The sequence below is a fragment of the Mesoplodon mirus genome (assembly GCF_964341445.2).
Source record: "Mesoplodon mirus genome assembly, chromosome: 18".
Classification (NCBI taxonomy): domain Eukaryota; kingdom Metazoa; phylum Chordata; class Mammalia; order Artiodactyla; family Ziphiidae; genus Mesoplodon; species Mesoplodon mirus.
Window position 1 is genome coordinate 54,222,438 of NC_138994.1, and position 18,541 is coordinate 54,240,978.

The 18,541-nt window shown below is 39.7% G+C and overlaps 1 protein-coding gene across 1 annotated transcript in view; it reads right to left on the reverse strand.

Annotated features, from left to right (window-relative positions):
* Window positions 1-17,124, reverse strand: part of NLK (nemo like kinase) — a 146,288-nt gene extending 129,164 nt beyond the window's left edge. Inside the window, exon 1 of the mRNA XM_082603528.1 lies at window positions 15,568-17,124. Coding sequence (XP_082459654.1) covers window positions 15,568-16,025 — 458 coding nt within the window. The 5' untranslated portion in view covers window positions 16,026-17,124. The remainder of the gene's footprint in view (window positions 1-15,567) is intronic.
* Window positions 17,125-18,541: the final 1,417 nt, after the last annotated feature.

Sequence of the window (18,541 nt, forward strand, 5' to 3'; positions counted from 1 at the left end):
ATGTTTTATGCTTTTACGGTTAACATCTACTTTACCTGTATGGTGAAAACAGTTTACAATGGGTGTGCTACTGTTTTTCTTTTTCCAATTCAGCGTTTAGTGACTTCAGGTTGCTAGCTTGAAACTGGCCATTACAGGAGTATTAGTATTTACACCACAGAAATTGGCAAGCCCTACAAACTAGAGCTTTTTTATTTTTCAGAGAACCTGTTGTTAAACGTATACCAGCACACCACAGAAATAGGCCATTTTTTCTCAATAATTTTAAAAAGGATCTCTAGTACACACTAATCTGCATTTACTCATAAATTTATAGAACAGCATAAGGAGCTTAGTATTTTTTTTTTTTTCTGTGCTAGCATCACAGACCGCTTTGGTATGTTTTGATATATTAGATGACACTTTAGACACAGTTTCTATTTTTCTAACATGAGATCACAACACTGCATTGAGAATGTATTTTTCCTAAACAATTCAACAGCATTCTTATTTCAATGTAGATTATAAAAATAAAGGACTATTTTGGTGAATAGTTGGTTATTGTATATTATTTTTAGATTAGGGCTCTTTACTCTTAAGAAAAAAATCCAAACACAAAAAAACAAAATCACCACCATGGGGCAGTCTAAGTACCACTGTTTTCTCATAAAAATTCCTCATTGCACGAGGAAGTAGGGATCTATGTAATGGCAAAAGTCAGTGGTAGTACTTTTCTCCGACAGTCACCATGACATACAAACTTAGCATTAGGAACTTTCAGCTTAACAACAAACACTTAATAAGTACCCACCAAGGACCATGTTAGGCTCTGGAGATGCAAATGAAACATGGTCCCAGCTTTTGAGGTTCTCATCATTTTTAGTGGATCAGTGGGTAGAGAATGTGTCTTAAGTGACTACAAGCATTTGCTTTGATTAGTACTGACAGGGAAAGAGACAGAAACAGATGGATTTTCATTTGTCTTCTAAGAACAAGCATTTACCTTAAGAGGAAAAAAAAATCGAGGTATTAAAAAAAAAAAGTCTGACTTCCCTGGTGGCACAGTGGTTAAAAATCCACCTGCCAATGAAGGGGACTCGGGTTCAATCCCTGGTCCAGGAAGATCCCACATGCCGTGGAGCAACTAAGCCCGTGCGCCACTACTGAGCCTGCACTTTAGAGCCCACAGGACACAGCTACTGAGCCCGTGTGCCGCAACTACTGAAGCCCGCATGTCTAGAGCCCGTGCTCCGCAAAAAGAGAAGCCATCGCAATGAGAAGCCTGCGCACCGCAATGAAGAGTAGCCCCCACTCACCGCAACTAGAGAAAGCCCGTGTGCAGCAACGAAGACCCAATGCAGCCAAGGATAAATTAAAAAAAAAAAAAAAAAAAAAAAAGTCTGCCCACCTACAGAGACAAGCTGATGTGCACTGGTAACTAGATCTTCAGCACCTACACCAGTTAAACATCACAGTGTCCCTATTTTAATGTCTTTCCTGCTGAGGTACTTTAAGAAGTCAGTGATTTATTTGCAGATACCACTATCAACTGCCATCAGGTAAACCAGTATCTGCTGTATATATCTTTCTTACCTGTCACAGGCCATTTAGATTTGAACTCCAGCTACCTCATTCTTGGTGTTTATGTTATGAAACTACGTAATGTAATAGCTGGGTGGACTCAATAAAACAACCCACTTTTGCACATAAACCAAAAGACTGTGCTTTTAAAGACTTGCTGTACATTTGGGGTTTCTCATTAACAAAATGTCTTATATCGTAGCCCAAGGAGCAAACACAGCAGCTGCCCTTTTCATATACACAGTTGTGGCTTGATATACACAGTGACAATTTCAACCATTTCTAATCACTAATATTTTAAACTTTAAAATTTATTTCTTAGGAATTTGTGCTACATATGGAAATAATCATTACCCTTTGGGAAACAATGTCTCATTTACTGAAAGTGAGTTTAACAAAGGAATTATTTGGTACTGAAAAATACAGAGCAGTGAATTGGGTGACACAAACCACAACATCATCGGCTCATGTGACTTTATTAGGGTAATTTCCTTAAAAATATATATATAGTAACTTAAAATTTAGCTTCAACAATGTAATATCCTCAGTCGTGTCCTCTGTCATAAAATTGTGAAACCAGATCTTAGGTTCTTATTTTGAAAATGTCCCTTAACTCCCAATCTGAGATAAATACCCCAAAAGAGAAAAACTTTGCAGAATGGAATATTTCTATTCTGCCTGAAGCCTAGTTTTGACTGGTATGTTTCAGTTGCACATTTGATTCACACTGAATTTTGTTTTAAGTATTAAGAGAATAAATAGCATTCCAAAAGTCACAAGCTTGAAAATTTCCAGTTCGTTCTCTAGTTGGAGACCGTACAAAACTTATTACATGGAACAGTGACTTGATGCAGTGACCATAAATTTCTTAACACTGTAAGTCTAAATTTAATTGAAACCCAATCTCAGCAAGTTCTGTAAAAACAGCCTCAAAGTAGATAAAGCAAAAGTCACAAAATGTTAATCTAGAAGAATGGTTTATGGGTATTATTATTGTACAATTCTTTCAAGATTTCTGAGGTTTAAAATTTTTCAAATTTTACAGAACATGATTACATACATGAAAAGAGTGAGCTGTTTTCCACCAAAAGCCTTGTAGTTCATGACATTAAGCTTTTACCAGAAACCTTAGAGTCACCGGCACACAAAAACCAAACAACAGCGTATTCTAAATACTCTATTTTTTTTTCAGAAGCATTGTTCCTGGTTTCATTTATAGAGTTTTTGTTTTATATTTGTTTTGTTTTGCTTTTAGAAGAACACTTCCTCCATTTTCAACAGGCATTAAGTTGGACAGGTATCACTGGTAAAGTAGCAAAGGTTCTGGCTCAGCCTCTTACCAGCTGCATGACCTTGAACAATTCTCTTAGCTTCTTTCTCTGCGTCTCAATTTTCCCACTTATAAAATGAGGCAGTTACACTAGATGCATTCTAAAGTATCTTCCAACTCTATAATTCCTTTCAGATAGAGCTCTAGGCTTGTGAGAATGAAAAAATTAGCCCTCAAAAAAAAAAGGCCAAAAACCTACCTTTGTAATGTTAGTGAAATAGGATACAAAATTGTAAATATACAATGTAATAATCGTGATCCCAACGCTAACATTACAAACACACACATTCCAGATTTTAAAAATTGAAAAAAAAAATACACCAAAGTACTATTAGTGGCTATCTCTGAGTTGTAGGTTAAAAATAGCTTTTTGGTATTTTCCAAGTTTCCTACAACAAACATATTATTACTTTGATAACAGAGTGGAAGGAGGGAGTTGAAGAGCAAGGGAAAACCCTTCTCTTATGTGCTAAGGGAAATGTTACCTTTGGAAAGCATTCTAGAATCTGAATGAATTTTTCAAAAACAGTTGGGTGTTAATCAGAAAAAAAATCTCTGGTATAGTCATTTACTTGACACCTGTCAACAATCATTCAAAAGCTGTTAGTTCTATGTCCTAGGTTAGTAAACTTAAGGAGGTACTGCATTTTTTCACACATACTGAAACTGGTAATAACAGTGATAGCTGACATACACGCATTGCCAAGCACAGTTCTAAGACCTTACATATGTATTGATTCATTGAATCCTCACAACAACCCTATGAGATAGATATACCATTATTTACTATCCCCATTTTACACACGAAAACCAGAGGTTAAATAATTTGCCCGCAACTAATAAGGGGTAGAGTCAAGATTTAAATACAGGCAGTCAGTCTGTCATCAGAGTACAGGCTCTTAACTATTAAACCATCCTGTCCCTTTGTACTTAAATGTCCTTTTCAGGTCATTCTTTAACTTCCTTTGCTCTCAAAGTTCGTCTAAACTACTTTTCTTCAACCTGAAAAGAACTAATATTTAAGTACTGGGATAAAAAAGACTGGCCAACCTTTTAACTTGCAAGCTTAAAATTATGATTCATTTCTAAGTCATTACTTCAAAGGTACAGGAAGTATAACTTAATCTCCACACATATCACCAGGTAAACAATATGATAACATCTGAGAAATTAAATATGTAGCATTAATTACTAAGTTAAAATTGGAATGTTTTAATAAAAGACGCTTTATTGATTGATGCTAATTTGTCCTCATGAATATTCTGTGAAAAGAGCCCCTAAAACCAATTGTTGTACCTTTCTAAAATTTCTATTTTATTGAAATGACATTTTAAACCATGTTGTAATTAACTAGTTTGTTTTTTAAAAGAATGCATCAATATTTATTTTGAACACTGGCCTTAGTACACAACCAGTTATCTTCACAATAACCTCAAATACTATAACATGCAGAACCTGGAAAAGCAACACAAAGGAAGCCAACCAATTCAACATAGTTGGAGGTTCTCACCTAATTCTTAGGCAATTCAAACCCAAACCAAGTATACATGTGTCTCTTTTTCTGCACAGTACCATTACCTGTCAATTTTTACGGTTTCTGGGTTACTTGTACTAAAGCTCAAACTTCCCCACATCTGTATTACTAAATTTCTAGCCCTGTCAAAGTAAATATAGAAAGCAATAGCTTCCTATCTTAAAAAATTAAAAAGAGAAGAAGTGGAGAAGTGAGGAAAAAAAAACTTTGCATCAGGCTGCCTGTTAACTTAGATGTGTAATGAGACAATCACCTGATAATTGCGCCCTTTGGGTGCTTCTGTACTGGTAAGATAATAAAGAGAAATAAAGTCACCTGGTTTATTTCAATTTACTTACACAATTTGCAAATCTGTAGCTCTCTGCCATGGTACATTAAAAAAATTAGCATGTAAGAAAAATCACCTGCTTATGTAAATTGGAGGATGGTTTTATCCACGCAGACAGAAAAAAAAAATGGCTGCAATCTGGGTCAAATGACTAATTTTATCCATTTGAACAAATGTCTCTCTTCACCTTTTCTCTGTAGCTCAGAGCAAGAATTTTAGGTCAAGGAACGGATAAACAAAAAGTTTCTGTGTTGTTCATTCCCCTGTAAGAAGTTTGCTGCCTCACACTACTGAGCTCTATATTACTTAAACTGAATACAAGACTGAGAACTTTATCTAGATAACAAAACCACAACACTGAGAGAGGAAAGAAAAGAAATCAGTGGAGGATATCTGATCCAACTGGGAAGGAAAGCAAAAATGGCAAGGATCAAGTACCAATTTTACCTTTTGCTACTTTAGGCAAACAGGGCTTCAGAAAGGAAAATACTCCAAATAATTCGGGGCAGGCAGGACAACTTCTCTACAAAGAACATTATTCCACTTTGCTCTATAAACACACCCTGTCAAGTTCTTCTGAGTCTGACATAAGTTAGATGAATGCGTACCTGGTCATTTAATGACTACCCTCCCAGCATTCGTTGCTGGAATTCATCCCTCCCACTTATAACTGACTCCATCTCCAGGTCCAGGGGTGGACCTGACTGATCCCAAAGTAACCTTATCCCCACTGACAGTGACTGGTTCAGAAATGAGTAAACAACCCAATAAAGACCAAAGAGATTCTAGAACTGGGCTGGTCAATAAGGTAGTCAGTAGCCCCATGGATACTGAACACTTGAAATTTGGTTAGTCCAAATTGAGAAGTGTTGTAAGCGCTAAGAGACACACTGGATCTTGTACATTTTGTATGAAAAAAGGAATGTAAAATATCTAATTAATGATTTTTATAGTAATAACATTTGAAATGATAATATTTGGGATAAATTAAGTAAAATAATTACTAAAATTAATTTCACCTGTTTCTTTTTACTTTTTTAGTGTAGAAAATTTTAAATCACATTATGTGGCTTGCATTATACAGCTGACCCTTGAACAACTCGAAGGTTAGGGGTGCTGACCTCCCCTGCCCAGTGCAGTCAAAAATCCAAGCATAACTTTTGACTCCCCCCAAACTCAACTTCTAGTAGCCTATGGTTGACTGAAAGGAAGCCTTACTGATAACATAAACAGTCGATTAACACATATTTTGTGTGTTATATTATATACTGTATTCTTACAACAAAGCTAGAGGAAAGAAAATGTTATTAAGAAAATCATAGAGGAGCAAACACTTTTGCAGTGCTATTTACAAGATGAATCATCTGTCAGTGCCTATCAATACTGTCTTATATGATACAAAACACTGTAGGTATTATACGTATCACTAACGCTAGACGTCCAAAATGAAAAAACATGAAAAAGAAATTAATATTTATTTACAGGTATAACTAGTCATGCATTGATAACAAAGAAGCAGCAATATGGTAGCTTTATGGTAGGCTAGTTTAATCAATATGAGTATTGGAAACATTGTTACATTTTTTAAAAAGCCAGTTACCTGTGATGATAGGCTGATATAATTTCTCCAACTGAGTAAATAGCGGGGGCAAGGAGCACACTGTATGTTAATGTAATTCTTTGAAAGCAAAGTTATAAAAGAGTAAGAAAACTAACACACTATTAATTTTATTTTAAACATCATTCACCTTATGCCTATGTAAGGATAGACTAGTATCTACATATATTTTATGCATTCATGACACCTTTTACTTAATTTTTTGGATATTTCTAGGCTATGTAGTTTGTGAGTTTTTTCAAATTGTCACAAATCTCTAAGAAAGTTTCCAATATACTTATTTTTAAAAATCTGCATATTAAGTAGACCTGCACAGTTCAAACCCATGTTGTTCAAGGGTCAACTGTGTATCTAGGGACAGCGCTGCTGGCTTACTGAGGACTATTGAGGACAGCTATGAAAGTGCTCCCTTCCTGCTGTGGAAGAGCTTTAGGAAGTTGAGCTCCCTCTATCTCTGGGCATTGTATGCCCTAAACTGCTATAGCCTTAAAGCTGTGACACAGCTCTTTTTCTGGGAGATCCATCTGCAAACTAGTAAATTCCCTACGTAAATTCAGAATTTCAAAGATTCGTAAAAACAAAACATTTTAAATCAACTTGCTAGTTAATGTAAGCACTGGTAGGCAAATCAGCTTACCTGGTTACTCACAAAAAAAGACAAAATACTTAACATTAGACTTTCTTTAAATATTTAAAAATCACTCCAAATATTTAAGAAGGCAAGCAAATAAGTCTAAAACATTAAAAAGGGAAAGTACTATCAGGAAAATAATGCCAAATTTATATTGAGGAAAAAATTGATTGCCCATTTGCAAATAGGCAGGCCCTTCACAACTGCACCACAACATGTATAATCATTACCAATAAGTCAGTAACAGGAGAAAGTGAGTCTTTTGGACAAACTGCACACTTAAAATCTGATCCCAAATTTGAAAACTCTATGTAAGTCATCACACTAGAAAAGGGTTACATTTACCTCATCCTACCTTTAAACAATTTGACAAGCTATTCAACATCTGGAGTCCTGAAGAAAGTTGTCTTGTGGTCACTAGCAGAATCTATTTGCCCAAAGTAATGCCAGAATGCTTTACAAATACTAATGCAATTTTATAATATAAACTTAGGAAGCACGGGATTTTATAAATGAGGAAACCAAGACTCAGAAAAGTCAAATAACTTTATCAAGGTCATACAGTTGTTGGTACCAAGGCAGGGACCAGAACCTTGTCTCCTAACAAGTTTAGTTAGTACTTTATTACCCTGTCATTTAAGAAAAAGAATCCTCCCAAGGAAATGGTGCCTTGAATATGATAAACATCAAGTTCCCTGGTTTATTAAACTATAAATAACAACTTGGGATTTGGGAGAATTTTATTAACAATAAAGTGCTGCTAATACTGAAGACATTCTTTAGAGACAAACATACATATATATATATATATATATATATATATATATATCAGAGGGGGAAAAAATCATACAATCATTCTCTCATGTGCCATCAATGATCTGCTTGCTAAATTCAATGGCCTTTTTCCACCCTCCTTTTGACTTTATCTGCACCAAAGACCACTCCCATCTTCCTAACAATCTTCTGTTGTGCGTAGGTTGTCAATCTATGCACTATGAACATATTTTCCTATCTGACTGCCCTTAGTTCCACCTCCAATAATTTCTTTCACCTACAACTGAGAACATTCCCTAAGGCCCAGACCTCAGCTACCTCTACTTTTCCATTTACATATCTTAAAAAAAAAAAATCAATCTGAACAAGTCACTCCCTTACTTAAAAACTTCCAATGGTTGCCATTCCTAATGTTTCAACCTGTTTCATTATTGTCCACCCCCAGGAGCGTTTTCAGACATTTTCCCCCTTAACTGCCCCCCCATGAAATTTTAATACCATAGTTATGTTGTATATCTGTTTATGTACTGTATGTATATATGTGCTTTACTCATAAAAAGAGTAAGTTTTATTTGCCCCTCTCCCACGTACCAATGGCGTCTCATCTCTTCAGCAGGACACTCCAACCTCTTCAGGATCTAGCTCAAGCTTTCGTCTCCACCCTTATCTCCTATCACCTTCAGCAACTCCAGCCCCGTGAGTCCCCTTCACAAGGGCCCATCCACCCATAATGCCCTTCCTCGTTGTTGACTCTCTCATTCTCTTTCTTTTTTTTTTTGACTCTCATTCTTAAGACTCAGTAGTTGAGGTATTATCTCTTCTAGAAAGCATCCATACCTTCCACAGAAATTCCTCCTCTGTATTCCCAGGGAGTATCTCTATTGCTGCATTTATGGCAGTGAATTACAACTATCCATTTACAAATCTCTCTCCCCCACTAGATCATAATCTCCTTTAAATCCTTATCATCCAGCACAGTGCCTGGCAAACAGTCAACACACAGTAAATGAGTATTGTAAGAACGAGTGAAAATAATCTGTCCTTATGTTTTTGACGGTTTCCAATTTAGTTTCAATTCTCCATCAAGACTCCCTGAGAGCAGGGAAGTATCACTTTTCATACTGTTTATTTAACTGTAAGCTCCTTCAGGGCAATACTGTGACTTAAACATCTTTATATCCCAAGCACAGTACAGATAATAGCGGAAACTTGAAACAGGTTTGCTAAATTATTAATAGAACTAAATAGCCTCATTAGTGCCTACAACGGTGCTGGTCTGTAGCAGGCTGACAATAAATATACTTTGACTAGTGACTTCCAACATTGTCAAAACCTTCCATATGATTCAATTAGCCAAACTAATTCAAAACACAGATGTGAAACTGGGTTTAGGTAAAGAGCACAGATCATGATCAAAGGCAGAATTCCCTGTACAGAGTCCCTCTACTCACACCATTACAATTAACTATTAAAGTTGAACTCAGTATAGTTTCCTTAGAAGTCATCTTTTCATAATGCCAAAGTGCCAGAATTTTTTCTAATGTCTCTTGGCTAGGTACCTTAGAACTACCGACTAGGTCTATGAGGACTTGTCATGTGCTTATTCACAGTATTACGGCTGTTGCCTCAGGCACTCTTTGTTACCCCCCCCCCCAGCAACAAAAGGATCAAACTGACAAGCTATTTTAGTTAGGAAGTCATTGTTGATCTGCATCAGATGACCCAATCAACAAATAATTCACGTGAGTATTATGGAAGCACAGGGAATCATAAGTAAAACCCAAATATAATCTTACAATGGAAAGAGCTTCTACCCAATGACTTCTTTCTGTTTGGTTGGATGACAAATGGAAAAGTTTCTTTGGCTTTGACAATTCCCATCAAAGAAATCAAATCAGCATATTAAGGAAACTTACAGTAAGTTTTTTTTTTTTTTGCGGTACACGGGCCTCTCACCGTTGTGGCCTCTCCCGTTGTGGAGCACAGGCTCCGGAGGCGCAGGCTCAGCGGCCACGGCTCACGGGCCCAGCCGCTCTGCGGCATGTGGGATCTTCCCGGACCGGGGCACGAACCCATGTCCCCTGCAATGGGCAGGCGGACTCTCAACCACTGCGCCACCAGGGAAGCCCAAACAGTTGATTCTTAAACTGCTAGGACATCAACAAATCTAGTAAGAACCACCAAGAATAGACACTCAATTCTACATATAGAAGTCAGTGAAACTCTAATGCTCCAAGTTGTGAAGATAATGAAATATTCCAGTACTCCATTAGAAGCTGGCTTTTTATATCAAGGAACAACAATGCTACAGTTGCCTAAACTTTGAGGATTAAATCCCAGAACTTGAGACTCAAATAAATATTCAGTTAACGTACTTTGCAAATATTCTTCTAGCATGGCACATGAAAGGGAACTATTTCTACCCGTTTCTTTTTCAGGACATGCACCGGTGGTACTAACTGACAGCTAAAAAAGATGCATGTAATTTTGAAGGATATTGTTGTTTTAGCTTGTTTGACAAGGCAATTCTTTCTGAAACATATTCTTTTAGGAAAAAAATCATCTTTTTTTCTTTTAAGCTGATATTCAATAGCAGAACATGACATTTCTCCCTAAGAATACAATGAGTTTCTTTTGTTGTGTTTTGGGTTTGTTTCATTTTTGGTTTTTGAATAAAATCTGCATAATCTTGTCCAGGAGCCCAAGTACAAAATGACTTCCAGTGTTACAGGCTATGGAGTTTCTCTCGCCAAGAAACCAGTTCAATATCATTAGACTGTGTTACTTTTATTTTCTCTCTTTGCCTACTCTGCTTTATGACAATGAACCTACAGTTTCTAAAAGTAAGTTCGTTTGTAGTTAAAACTAACAATATAGATTTCCACATTTCTAGTTTCACACGGATGCTTTGTTATGTCTAGAAGAGCAACCGTTTCCTTTTTATGGTGCAGGCTCTGCTTCTTCAAAGCTCTTTTCACAAAGCAGACCCCCCAAAGAATCCAGCTGTGGCTGTTAATCTTGGCTGATAGAGAAACTTCTCAATACTACAGATTCTCAACATGTAAAACACAGTTAATAACAGAATACACTTTAGTATACCACTCTTTCTGATGCAACTAACTCCAGCATTTTCCCAAAATTATCCCAAAAGCATTCCCCATTTTTCCAAATTATAGTTTGCTATTTGAGGAGTAAGAGGACGAGGGAAAACATCAGAAAATACATGATGCCTCTAATTTTCACAAGATGAGCAAGCTAGACAATCTCTGCCATGCATAAGGATTTACACTGAATAATTTTTGATTAAATCACACATATTTCCCCTGCCTCACTGTGATCTTCTTTAACAATTCACACCTTTTCATCCAAACACAAGTAAAATGAATTTCTACTAAAGCTGAACTTTGACAACATGGATGTCCTTCATTTGTTACATTCTGAGAAAGAAAAAAAAATTCATGTCCTTCCAGGCATGGAAATCCATACTTTCTAAAACAGTACAGACGATCTGACTAAACACCTACCAGGTCCATACAAACATGTTTATTATGTTTTTTTTATGCGTTTGTTTTTAATTAATTGAGAGAATTGGACAGAATATTTTACCCTAACTCTAAATTCAACCCTCCTTACTTCCCTGGCATATAGCACAACTAAGGGGACACTCTATGGTATTTAAAGTCATGCCACCAAAAAATAGTCTGCATGTTGATTTCACCTGATAAATCTGATCTTATGTGAAGCCACTTCTATGCACATTCACACAAGTTTGATTCTCCTACTAAAAATAACCACAATGAAAACCAGCTAACATTTATTGAATGCTTACTGTGTGCTAGACAGTGTACTCATTGGTTTACAAGGATTACCTCATTTAATCCTCATACCAATTGTATGAGATGGGTGCTAGTATTAGCCTCACTTTATAGATGAGGAGCAGAGAGGTTAAACAATATATCAAGATCACACAGCTAGTAAGTAACTAAGTAGCAGTACAGCAATGCTTAAGTTTCAAACTACTTAAATAAAAGTAACCTGCTGAAGGAATTAGAATAATAAACTTCAAAGTTCTCCAACTTTACCTGGAGTACAAAGACAAGAGACTGAATGAATCCCAGGATCTTTGATCTTTCAATTAATCAGATAAGTAAAAAACACTGATTTTATAAAGTAGAAGCCTGAGGACCACAGCTCTCTCTCTTTATCCTATTTTATTTTCCTTCATCGTACTTAGTGTTACCTGATAAGTTATATTTATAATTTAAATAAATTTTGCCTGTCTTCCCCACTAGAAAATACTTTTTGTAAGAGTAGAAATTTGGTCTGTTTTTTTTTTCACTGCTATAAAAAAAGAAAAAATAAATAAAAAAAATAAAGTAGAAGCTTTTCCCAGACTCACTTTTATTAAGGTGGCAATAGGTACCATGAATTCAATCTGATATTTTCGGCTGCCAATGTCACACCTGCCTGGGTTTAGAGGTCCTCAAACCTTTCTCATGGGGTCAACTTCCTCCAATTCTCAAAAGCATACACTTCACGAGCCCCTGAAGCCTTTATGTTATAATACATCTTTAAGAACAGTATAACTTACTTTCCTCTGGCAAATGTGAACTACAGACAAGAAGGTATTTACATTATTCTCACCAAACAACTGAGGTTCCTGTTTGTGAGTTGTTTTGTGTTGTGGTTTTGCATTATGAAAATGTCCATATGGGCATTTGAAAGCCTTGTTATCTGATAAAGAAGGTCAAATTATATACAATGCTTTGATAACCCATGAACAATATTCTGTCACTGGCAATGAATGTGTCTCAGGCTACCCCATGATATTACTAGGTAAACTGGAAACCTTACTTTGAGATAAAACACAGCAGACAGTTGTTAATGAAACCTTAATTGAACTGTCAAAGCACCACCTTTACCAGCAAGGTAATAGGTAATTCACTACTTTTACACACCTGTCCAACACTGATAGGTTATTCCAGTAGTTAAATTCAGCAGAAAGATAAATCAAGCCTGGTAGACTAAATTGTTCAGTGATAAATCTGAATGGTAAAATGCTGCATCACTTCTACAAATATCTCTCCTTGTGTACATGGAGAAACAACAATATCCCTCAAAATTATATGCAACATATTTAGCCATCAGTTAGTACCACTGGGTACATGTCCAAAAAAAGAAACGAGAGCAGATATAGTTTCTTTTCATATGCTATGTCAGAAGAAGAATACTTGCAAAATGCATTAAACATATTTGAGTCTAAGTGAATCTTATAATGCCCAAGTAGTTATATGGTGCTTTGAATTAAATGATGTATCATTAGGAGAATACTTTTATGTTCCATTTTCATCACTTTAGAAAATAGTTGTTTCAGACTCATTAGGTGCCTTCTAAATTAAAATGAAAATTTTTCATTCAGTTAGTTAAAAAGTAAGAAAGCTCACTAACATCTTTAGCTCGGGTTTGAGAATACTAGTGCAATTCACTGTGGTTTGGTGTCCAGATCTCTAGTTTTAACAATCTTACTCAAGTCATATAGCAGTCAAATTCCAAATATAATGAGCAATTCAGACAGCAAGTCATAAATATGTAAATATAAAAATAGAAAAGAATTTGCATACTAAAACACACACCTGGAACTCTTTCCTCTTTTTCTATACCAAATTGTATTTCACCTGTAACAGCTGATAAAAACAATCAATGCAGCTAAGTAGAAAAACTTGATTAAAGAACAAAGGAGGACCTGACCAGGAGATCAAATAACCAAGCAGCAAAGATGCCACGACACTGTGGTAGGTGCTGGGGAAAAAAAGAAGTACTCTAGCAGACACAGTCACTACCCTCATAGGGCTTACAAATGTAGTCAGACAGGGCAAACGCACAACAACTGGTGTACAGTGGAAGATGGCACAGAGACGGAGGTACTTCAAGGGTCGATCACTGAAAGAACCTAGAATGGGTTCAAATCAAACACATTCAGATTTTCATGTATTGGTAATTCAGAACACCCACTACCAGAATGTTTGCTGTGGGATATGTTTCAGCACTACAGTTCCTCACCTCCCTCCCCTTAAAAAAAAATTCCCTTAGCACCAACTTGAAGTTAAAACTTCTACAAATCACATCACCATTTGATAGAAATGTAGGTGAATAACATCTTTAGAACATAGTCAAGAATGCTGCAACCCATTTCCCTTTCAGCATCTCTAGTTCTCAGCACTGTAGGCAAAGCACTAAAATGAAAGAAAGCCTCCAGGTCTAAGAAAATCCAAACAAATGCTCAGTAAATCAATGACAAAATTTAAAGCAAGGAAAGATCTTTTTCCTGCCCCCTGCCCCTCCTGCTTTGAAATCCTCAAGGGTTGGACAAGGAACAGCAGTTCACAGGGCAGTCCCTGAGGATAGGATATGGAAGGGATGGGAGGAAGGCAAGAACAGGCAGGTCCCTGAGCAGAGACTGAAAAGGCACCATTACCGGCTGCATTCTTTCCCACCAGGAATCCCACACACCTTGGAGAACTTGCTGGGAAAACACTGGACTTCACCAGTTTAGAAAACGACGGACCGGATCACTTAGTAGCCTAGTTTATAAAATCTGAAATGTAAATAAAGATGGCCAGATATAATGCAAAAATGAAACAGGTCAATTATAGCCTGAAAAGCAATGACGAAAGGAGACATTTACCAGGCTAGTTCCAAAGAGTTCATTTTCCTGTGGTGATGGGGGCTTTTCTATACATTAACAAGAATCTTTTTTTTAATTGAGGTGTAGTTGAAGGCATCTATTTTGGAAGCACTGAAAACATCAATTCATCTATCCACACCAGAATACTTAATCCTTGGGGGGAAAAGCTCAGTTCATTCTGGTTTTGAAAGAAATAGGAGCCTACAATGATAAATACATTTTATTATAAACTGCTACTCTTCCTAAGAAGGACAAATAGACAAAATGCTGCATTTAAGAAGCCCTCGGACTTTAAAGAGTACACTAGCAAAAGTAGAGAAGTTTCGTGTTTAAAAGTATACTTCCTACTACAGCAACCAACCAAGGGATCACAGCAGCTTACAAGCCGCTAAATGACACTGGAACATTACAGTGAATGCGGGCCACTGCACAGTTACAGTCTACTGACCTCAATTGTGGTGCTCATGTGTGGTGCTGTATTTAATGCATTCTTATCAGAAGACTAAAGCTACATACTTCCCAACTGTAGCTTTATGCTTTAAAACAAACCACTCGTGCAATGACTTAACTGGTTTAACTATGAACCTTATCTTCCTTCTGGGGATCAGGATCACAAATCAAGGAATGAAAAGACAGAAAGAGCAAAGTGGTTATACAACGTATACCCCAATGACAAGACTGTTATCAAGAATCCAGTGTGGGTCAGTTGTGACATTTGCTGCAATTGGGCAACTGATTCAAACTAAATCGAACATGAGAGATGGCCAAGGTCTGTGGAGAAATAAGCATTCCATGCATTCATCTATTTACTGAATCTCCATTCAGTGGCTTGCTCAGGTTCTACACAATAGGTCTGGTAGACAACAAACTTGTGTGAGTTACTCAACAGAGGGTGCTCCACCAAAGCTGTCCATGACTCCAAAGCACAAGCCTAGACAACCGATGCCATCAGGCCTCTTTACCAGGTAAGGAAGGGTGCCTTCCTACAGTTGAGCCGAGAAGCCTGTTCCACTTGGGCTGACATGGAGAAAACCATGAGACAGGGCTTGCCCAACGACAGCCATGAGAAGAAACCAGGAGAAGCTGTGTTTTTCTTTGGATACTCACCAGACGACACCAAAGGCTCCATATCCAATAGGTCTATCCGGCTCAATATCCAGCTGCTGTTGTGGATGATGCGAGTGCTGATGATGGTGCGCCTTAACTGTGGCAGCTGCGGCAGCCTGTACCTGAGCTGGGGCTGCTGCAGCTGGTCCAGGAGCCTGACCCGGTGCCGGTGATGGGAAATACGGCTGCTGCTGCCCAGGGTTTAACATGGCCGCAGCTGCGGCCGCTGCTGCGGCAGCCGCAGCTGCGGAGGAGGTATGCTGCTGTACGGGGTGGACAGCAGCAGCCGACCCCGGATGAAGATGGTGCTGAGGGTGGTGGTGGTGGTGAAGGTGAGGAGGAGGGAGGTGTGGAAGGTGGTGGTGATGGTGGTGGTGGTGCCCTGCTGCTGCCGCAGATGTACCGCCATTGTAAGCCGCCATCATTTTTGCGTTGGCTCTTGCGCCACAAAGAGACATTCAAATAAAAATGCCCTTTGATTGGAAAGCAAACTGGGTCAAGCTGTCATTTGGCCATTTAAAAATGAAGAAAAAACCCACTCACTCCACCTCCAAAAACATGGAGCGGAAGTGGCTTTATGTCTTCATCAGTCAATCCAGACAAGTTAGAGGATCTGGGTGTTTAATCGGGGGGTGAGTGTGTGTGGAAGGGTGTGGGTTGCCCCAAAAAATAAAAGAGAAAAGAAAAAGAAAAAGGAAAAAGGGACCCCTTCCCCCCAGGTTTCCTGCCACAAGTGGGTACTAAAACTCCATCCTTAATTCGGGGGAGGTTCCAACTTTGAATGTGGGAATAAAGGCCAAACCGCCCGACCCCCTGAACTCCACACGCGAAAAGGCTCAGGTAACACACGACCCTGGGAATCCTGTAAGAGGCTTGACCCATCTACCCCTTCCATTCCCACATCCTTTTCTAAACACCTACCACCTCCTCAAAAATGCAACTGAAAAAAATGCCAACCACCCCAAAGTGAAAAGATGGGGGGAAATGTTCAGGGAAACTAGCTCCCCCCCTCGAACTCTCAGGCCTTCCTACATCTCCCCGTACTCCTCGTCAGGTTGACCTGATTGGGGGGGGGGGTACTAAACTTTCCCGAACAGAAAAGAGCCAAGGAAGGAGGCAGGAGGGACAGAGTGAGCAGAGGAGGCGACAGGACAGAGAGGAGAAAGAGAACCGGGGCAAAGTGAAGGTAAGGAGGTGCGGGGAGCAATGAAAGAGAGGTGGGCAGCACTCGGACGCCCAGACACAGGGAACCGCCCCGGGAGGAGGTTAGGGTCCCGGGGCCAAAGAATGGGAGCCCCGGGAGACGGGCGGGGTGCAGTCGGAAGCGGGCTGACTCCTACCCCCGCCGCCGGCTGCTTCTGCTGAGGAGGGTTGGGGGGGAGAGCGGGTGGGTCCCCCCGCGCGACGGCCCCCGCAGGGCTCAAGGCTGCTCCGTCTCCCCCCCTCCCCCCCACCCGGCTTCCGTCCCCGCGGCCGCTTTCTCCTCAGCCGCCGCGGCCGCTTTCTCCTCGAGCCGCCGCCTCCTCAGCCGCCGGTGCCGCCGCGGCCGGACTCACCTCCCCTAGCAAAGCCGGATAGAGCGGAGCCAGCGGCGGACACGCGCAACCAGCCGCCGAGGCCCCGCCCCCGCCTCACACTGACCGGCTACCCTAGCCAATCCACGCCCACCTGTCCGCGTCCGCCTCCAATCCCGGGCCGGGAGCTTCAGACAGGCGCACTGTTCGGCCAGTGGCGACAGAGTGTGGGTCTCCTGGGGAAATCCCGCCCCCGACCCGGGATGGGCAGATCGAAAGACCAATCAAAAGGCAGAGTTGGGCCTGACCGACAAGACCAAAAGCGAATTAAACACCAAAGATCTCCGTGACATTTTCTTTCGCCTCTCTCCTCTTTTCTTTTTCTTCTTTTATTTTTTTGGCAGGAGCAGGAAGCTGCGTGCTAATCCCGCCTGCAAAAGCTGGAAGAGAGGGGTGGAACGAAAGAACCAATCGTGAGCCGGGGACCAAGAACAGAGCAACCAATCATTGGCTTGAAGAGGAAGTGGGATGAGACTGGGACCAGATAGACACTTGACTTGACAAATGGAAAAAAAGACTGATCTCTGTCCCACCCTTCAGGTCTCCTATAGGTCAGGATTGTGGCGAATTCGCTGTCATATCAGCGATGATCAAGGGGCGGGGCCAAGTGTAAGGGGTGTGGTCTACAGAAGGGGGCGGGACCTAGATGAAGAAGGCGGAGTCCAAATCATCCATTGATTGGAATCATCTACTACCCCTTGTAAAAACATCAGGTGTGGAGGAATAGGAGCAAAAGGGGATGTCGAGCTTCAGAAACTCAACCAAGGTTACTCAACAAGACAGTCACTGAAGAAACTCAGTAGACTGACAGTTCATAGCCTATAGCTGGTCCTCCATGGCTAATCCTCATAGTGGCAGAAAGACGCGTTATTTCGTTTTCACAGCTACATGCTCATTGAACGATAGGGCTATTGATATTAATTAAGACAACAAAAATAATAAACTTAACCACAAAGACTGTAATTTTCTCCCATATTTTCTAATAAGTTCTAGTCATTGAAATCTTACTAAAATAACATCTTTCACTTTCACATAACCTCACTTATCTTAATTTACTTTTCTTTAAAAATATGATATAATAGGGCTACCCTGGTGGCGCAGGGGTTGACAGTCCGCCTGCCGATGCAGGGGACACGGGTTCGTGCCCCGGTCCGGGAAGATCCCACATGCCGCGGAGCGCCTGGGCCCGTGAGCCATGGCCGCTGAGCCTGCGCGTCCGGAGCCTGTGCTCCGCAACGGGAGAGGCCACAACAGTGAGAGGCCCGCGTAGCGCAAAAAGAAAAAAAAGAAAGAAAGAATAAGCTTACAGTACCTTACCCTTACTAAAATTGTGCACTCAATCCTGGAAATCATCGATTCCTCTTTTGCCTGCCCACTCCTCCCCTTCTAGTCAATCAAGT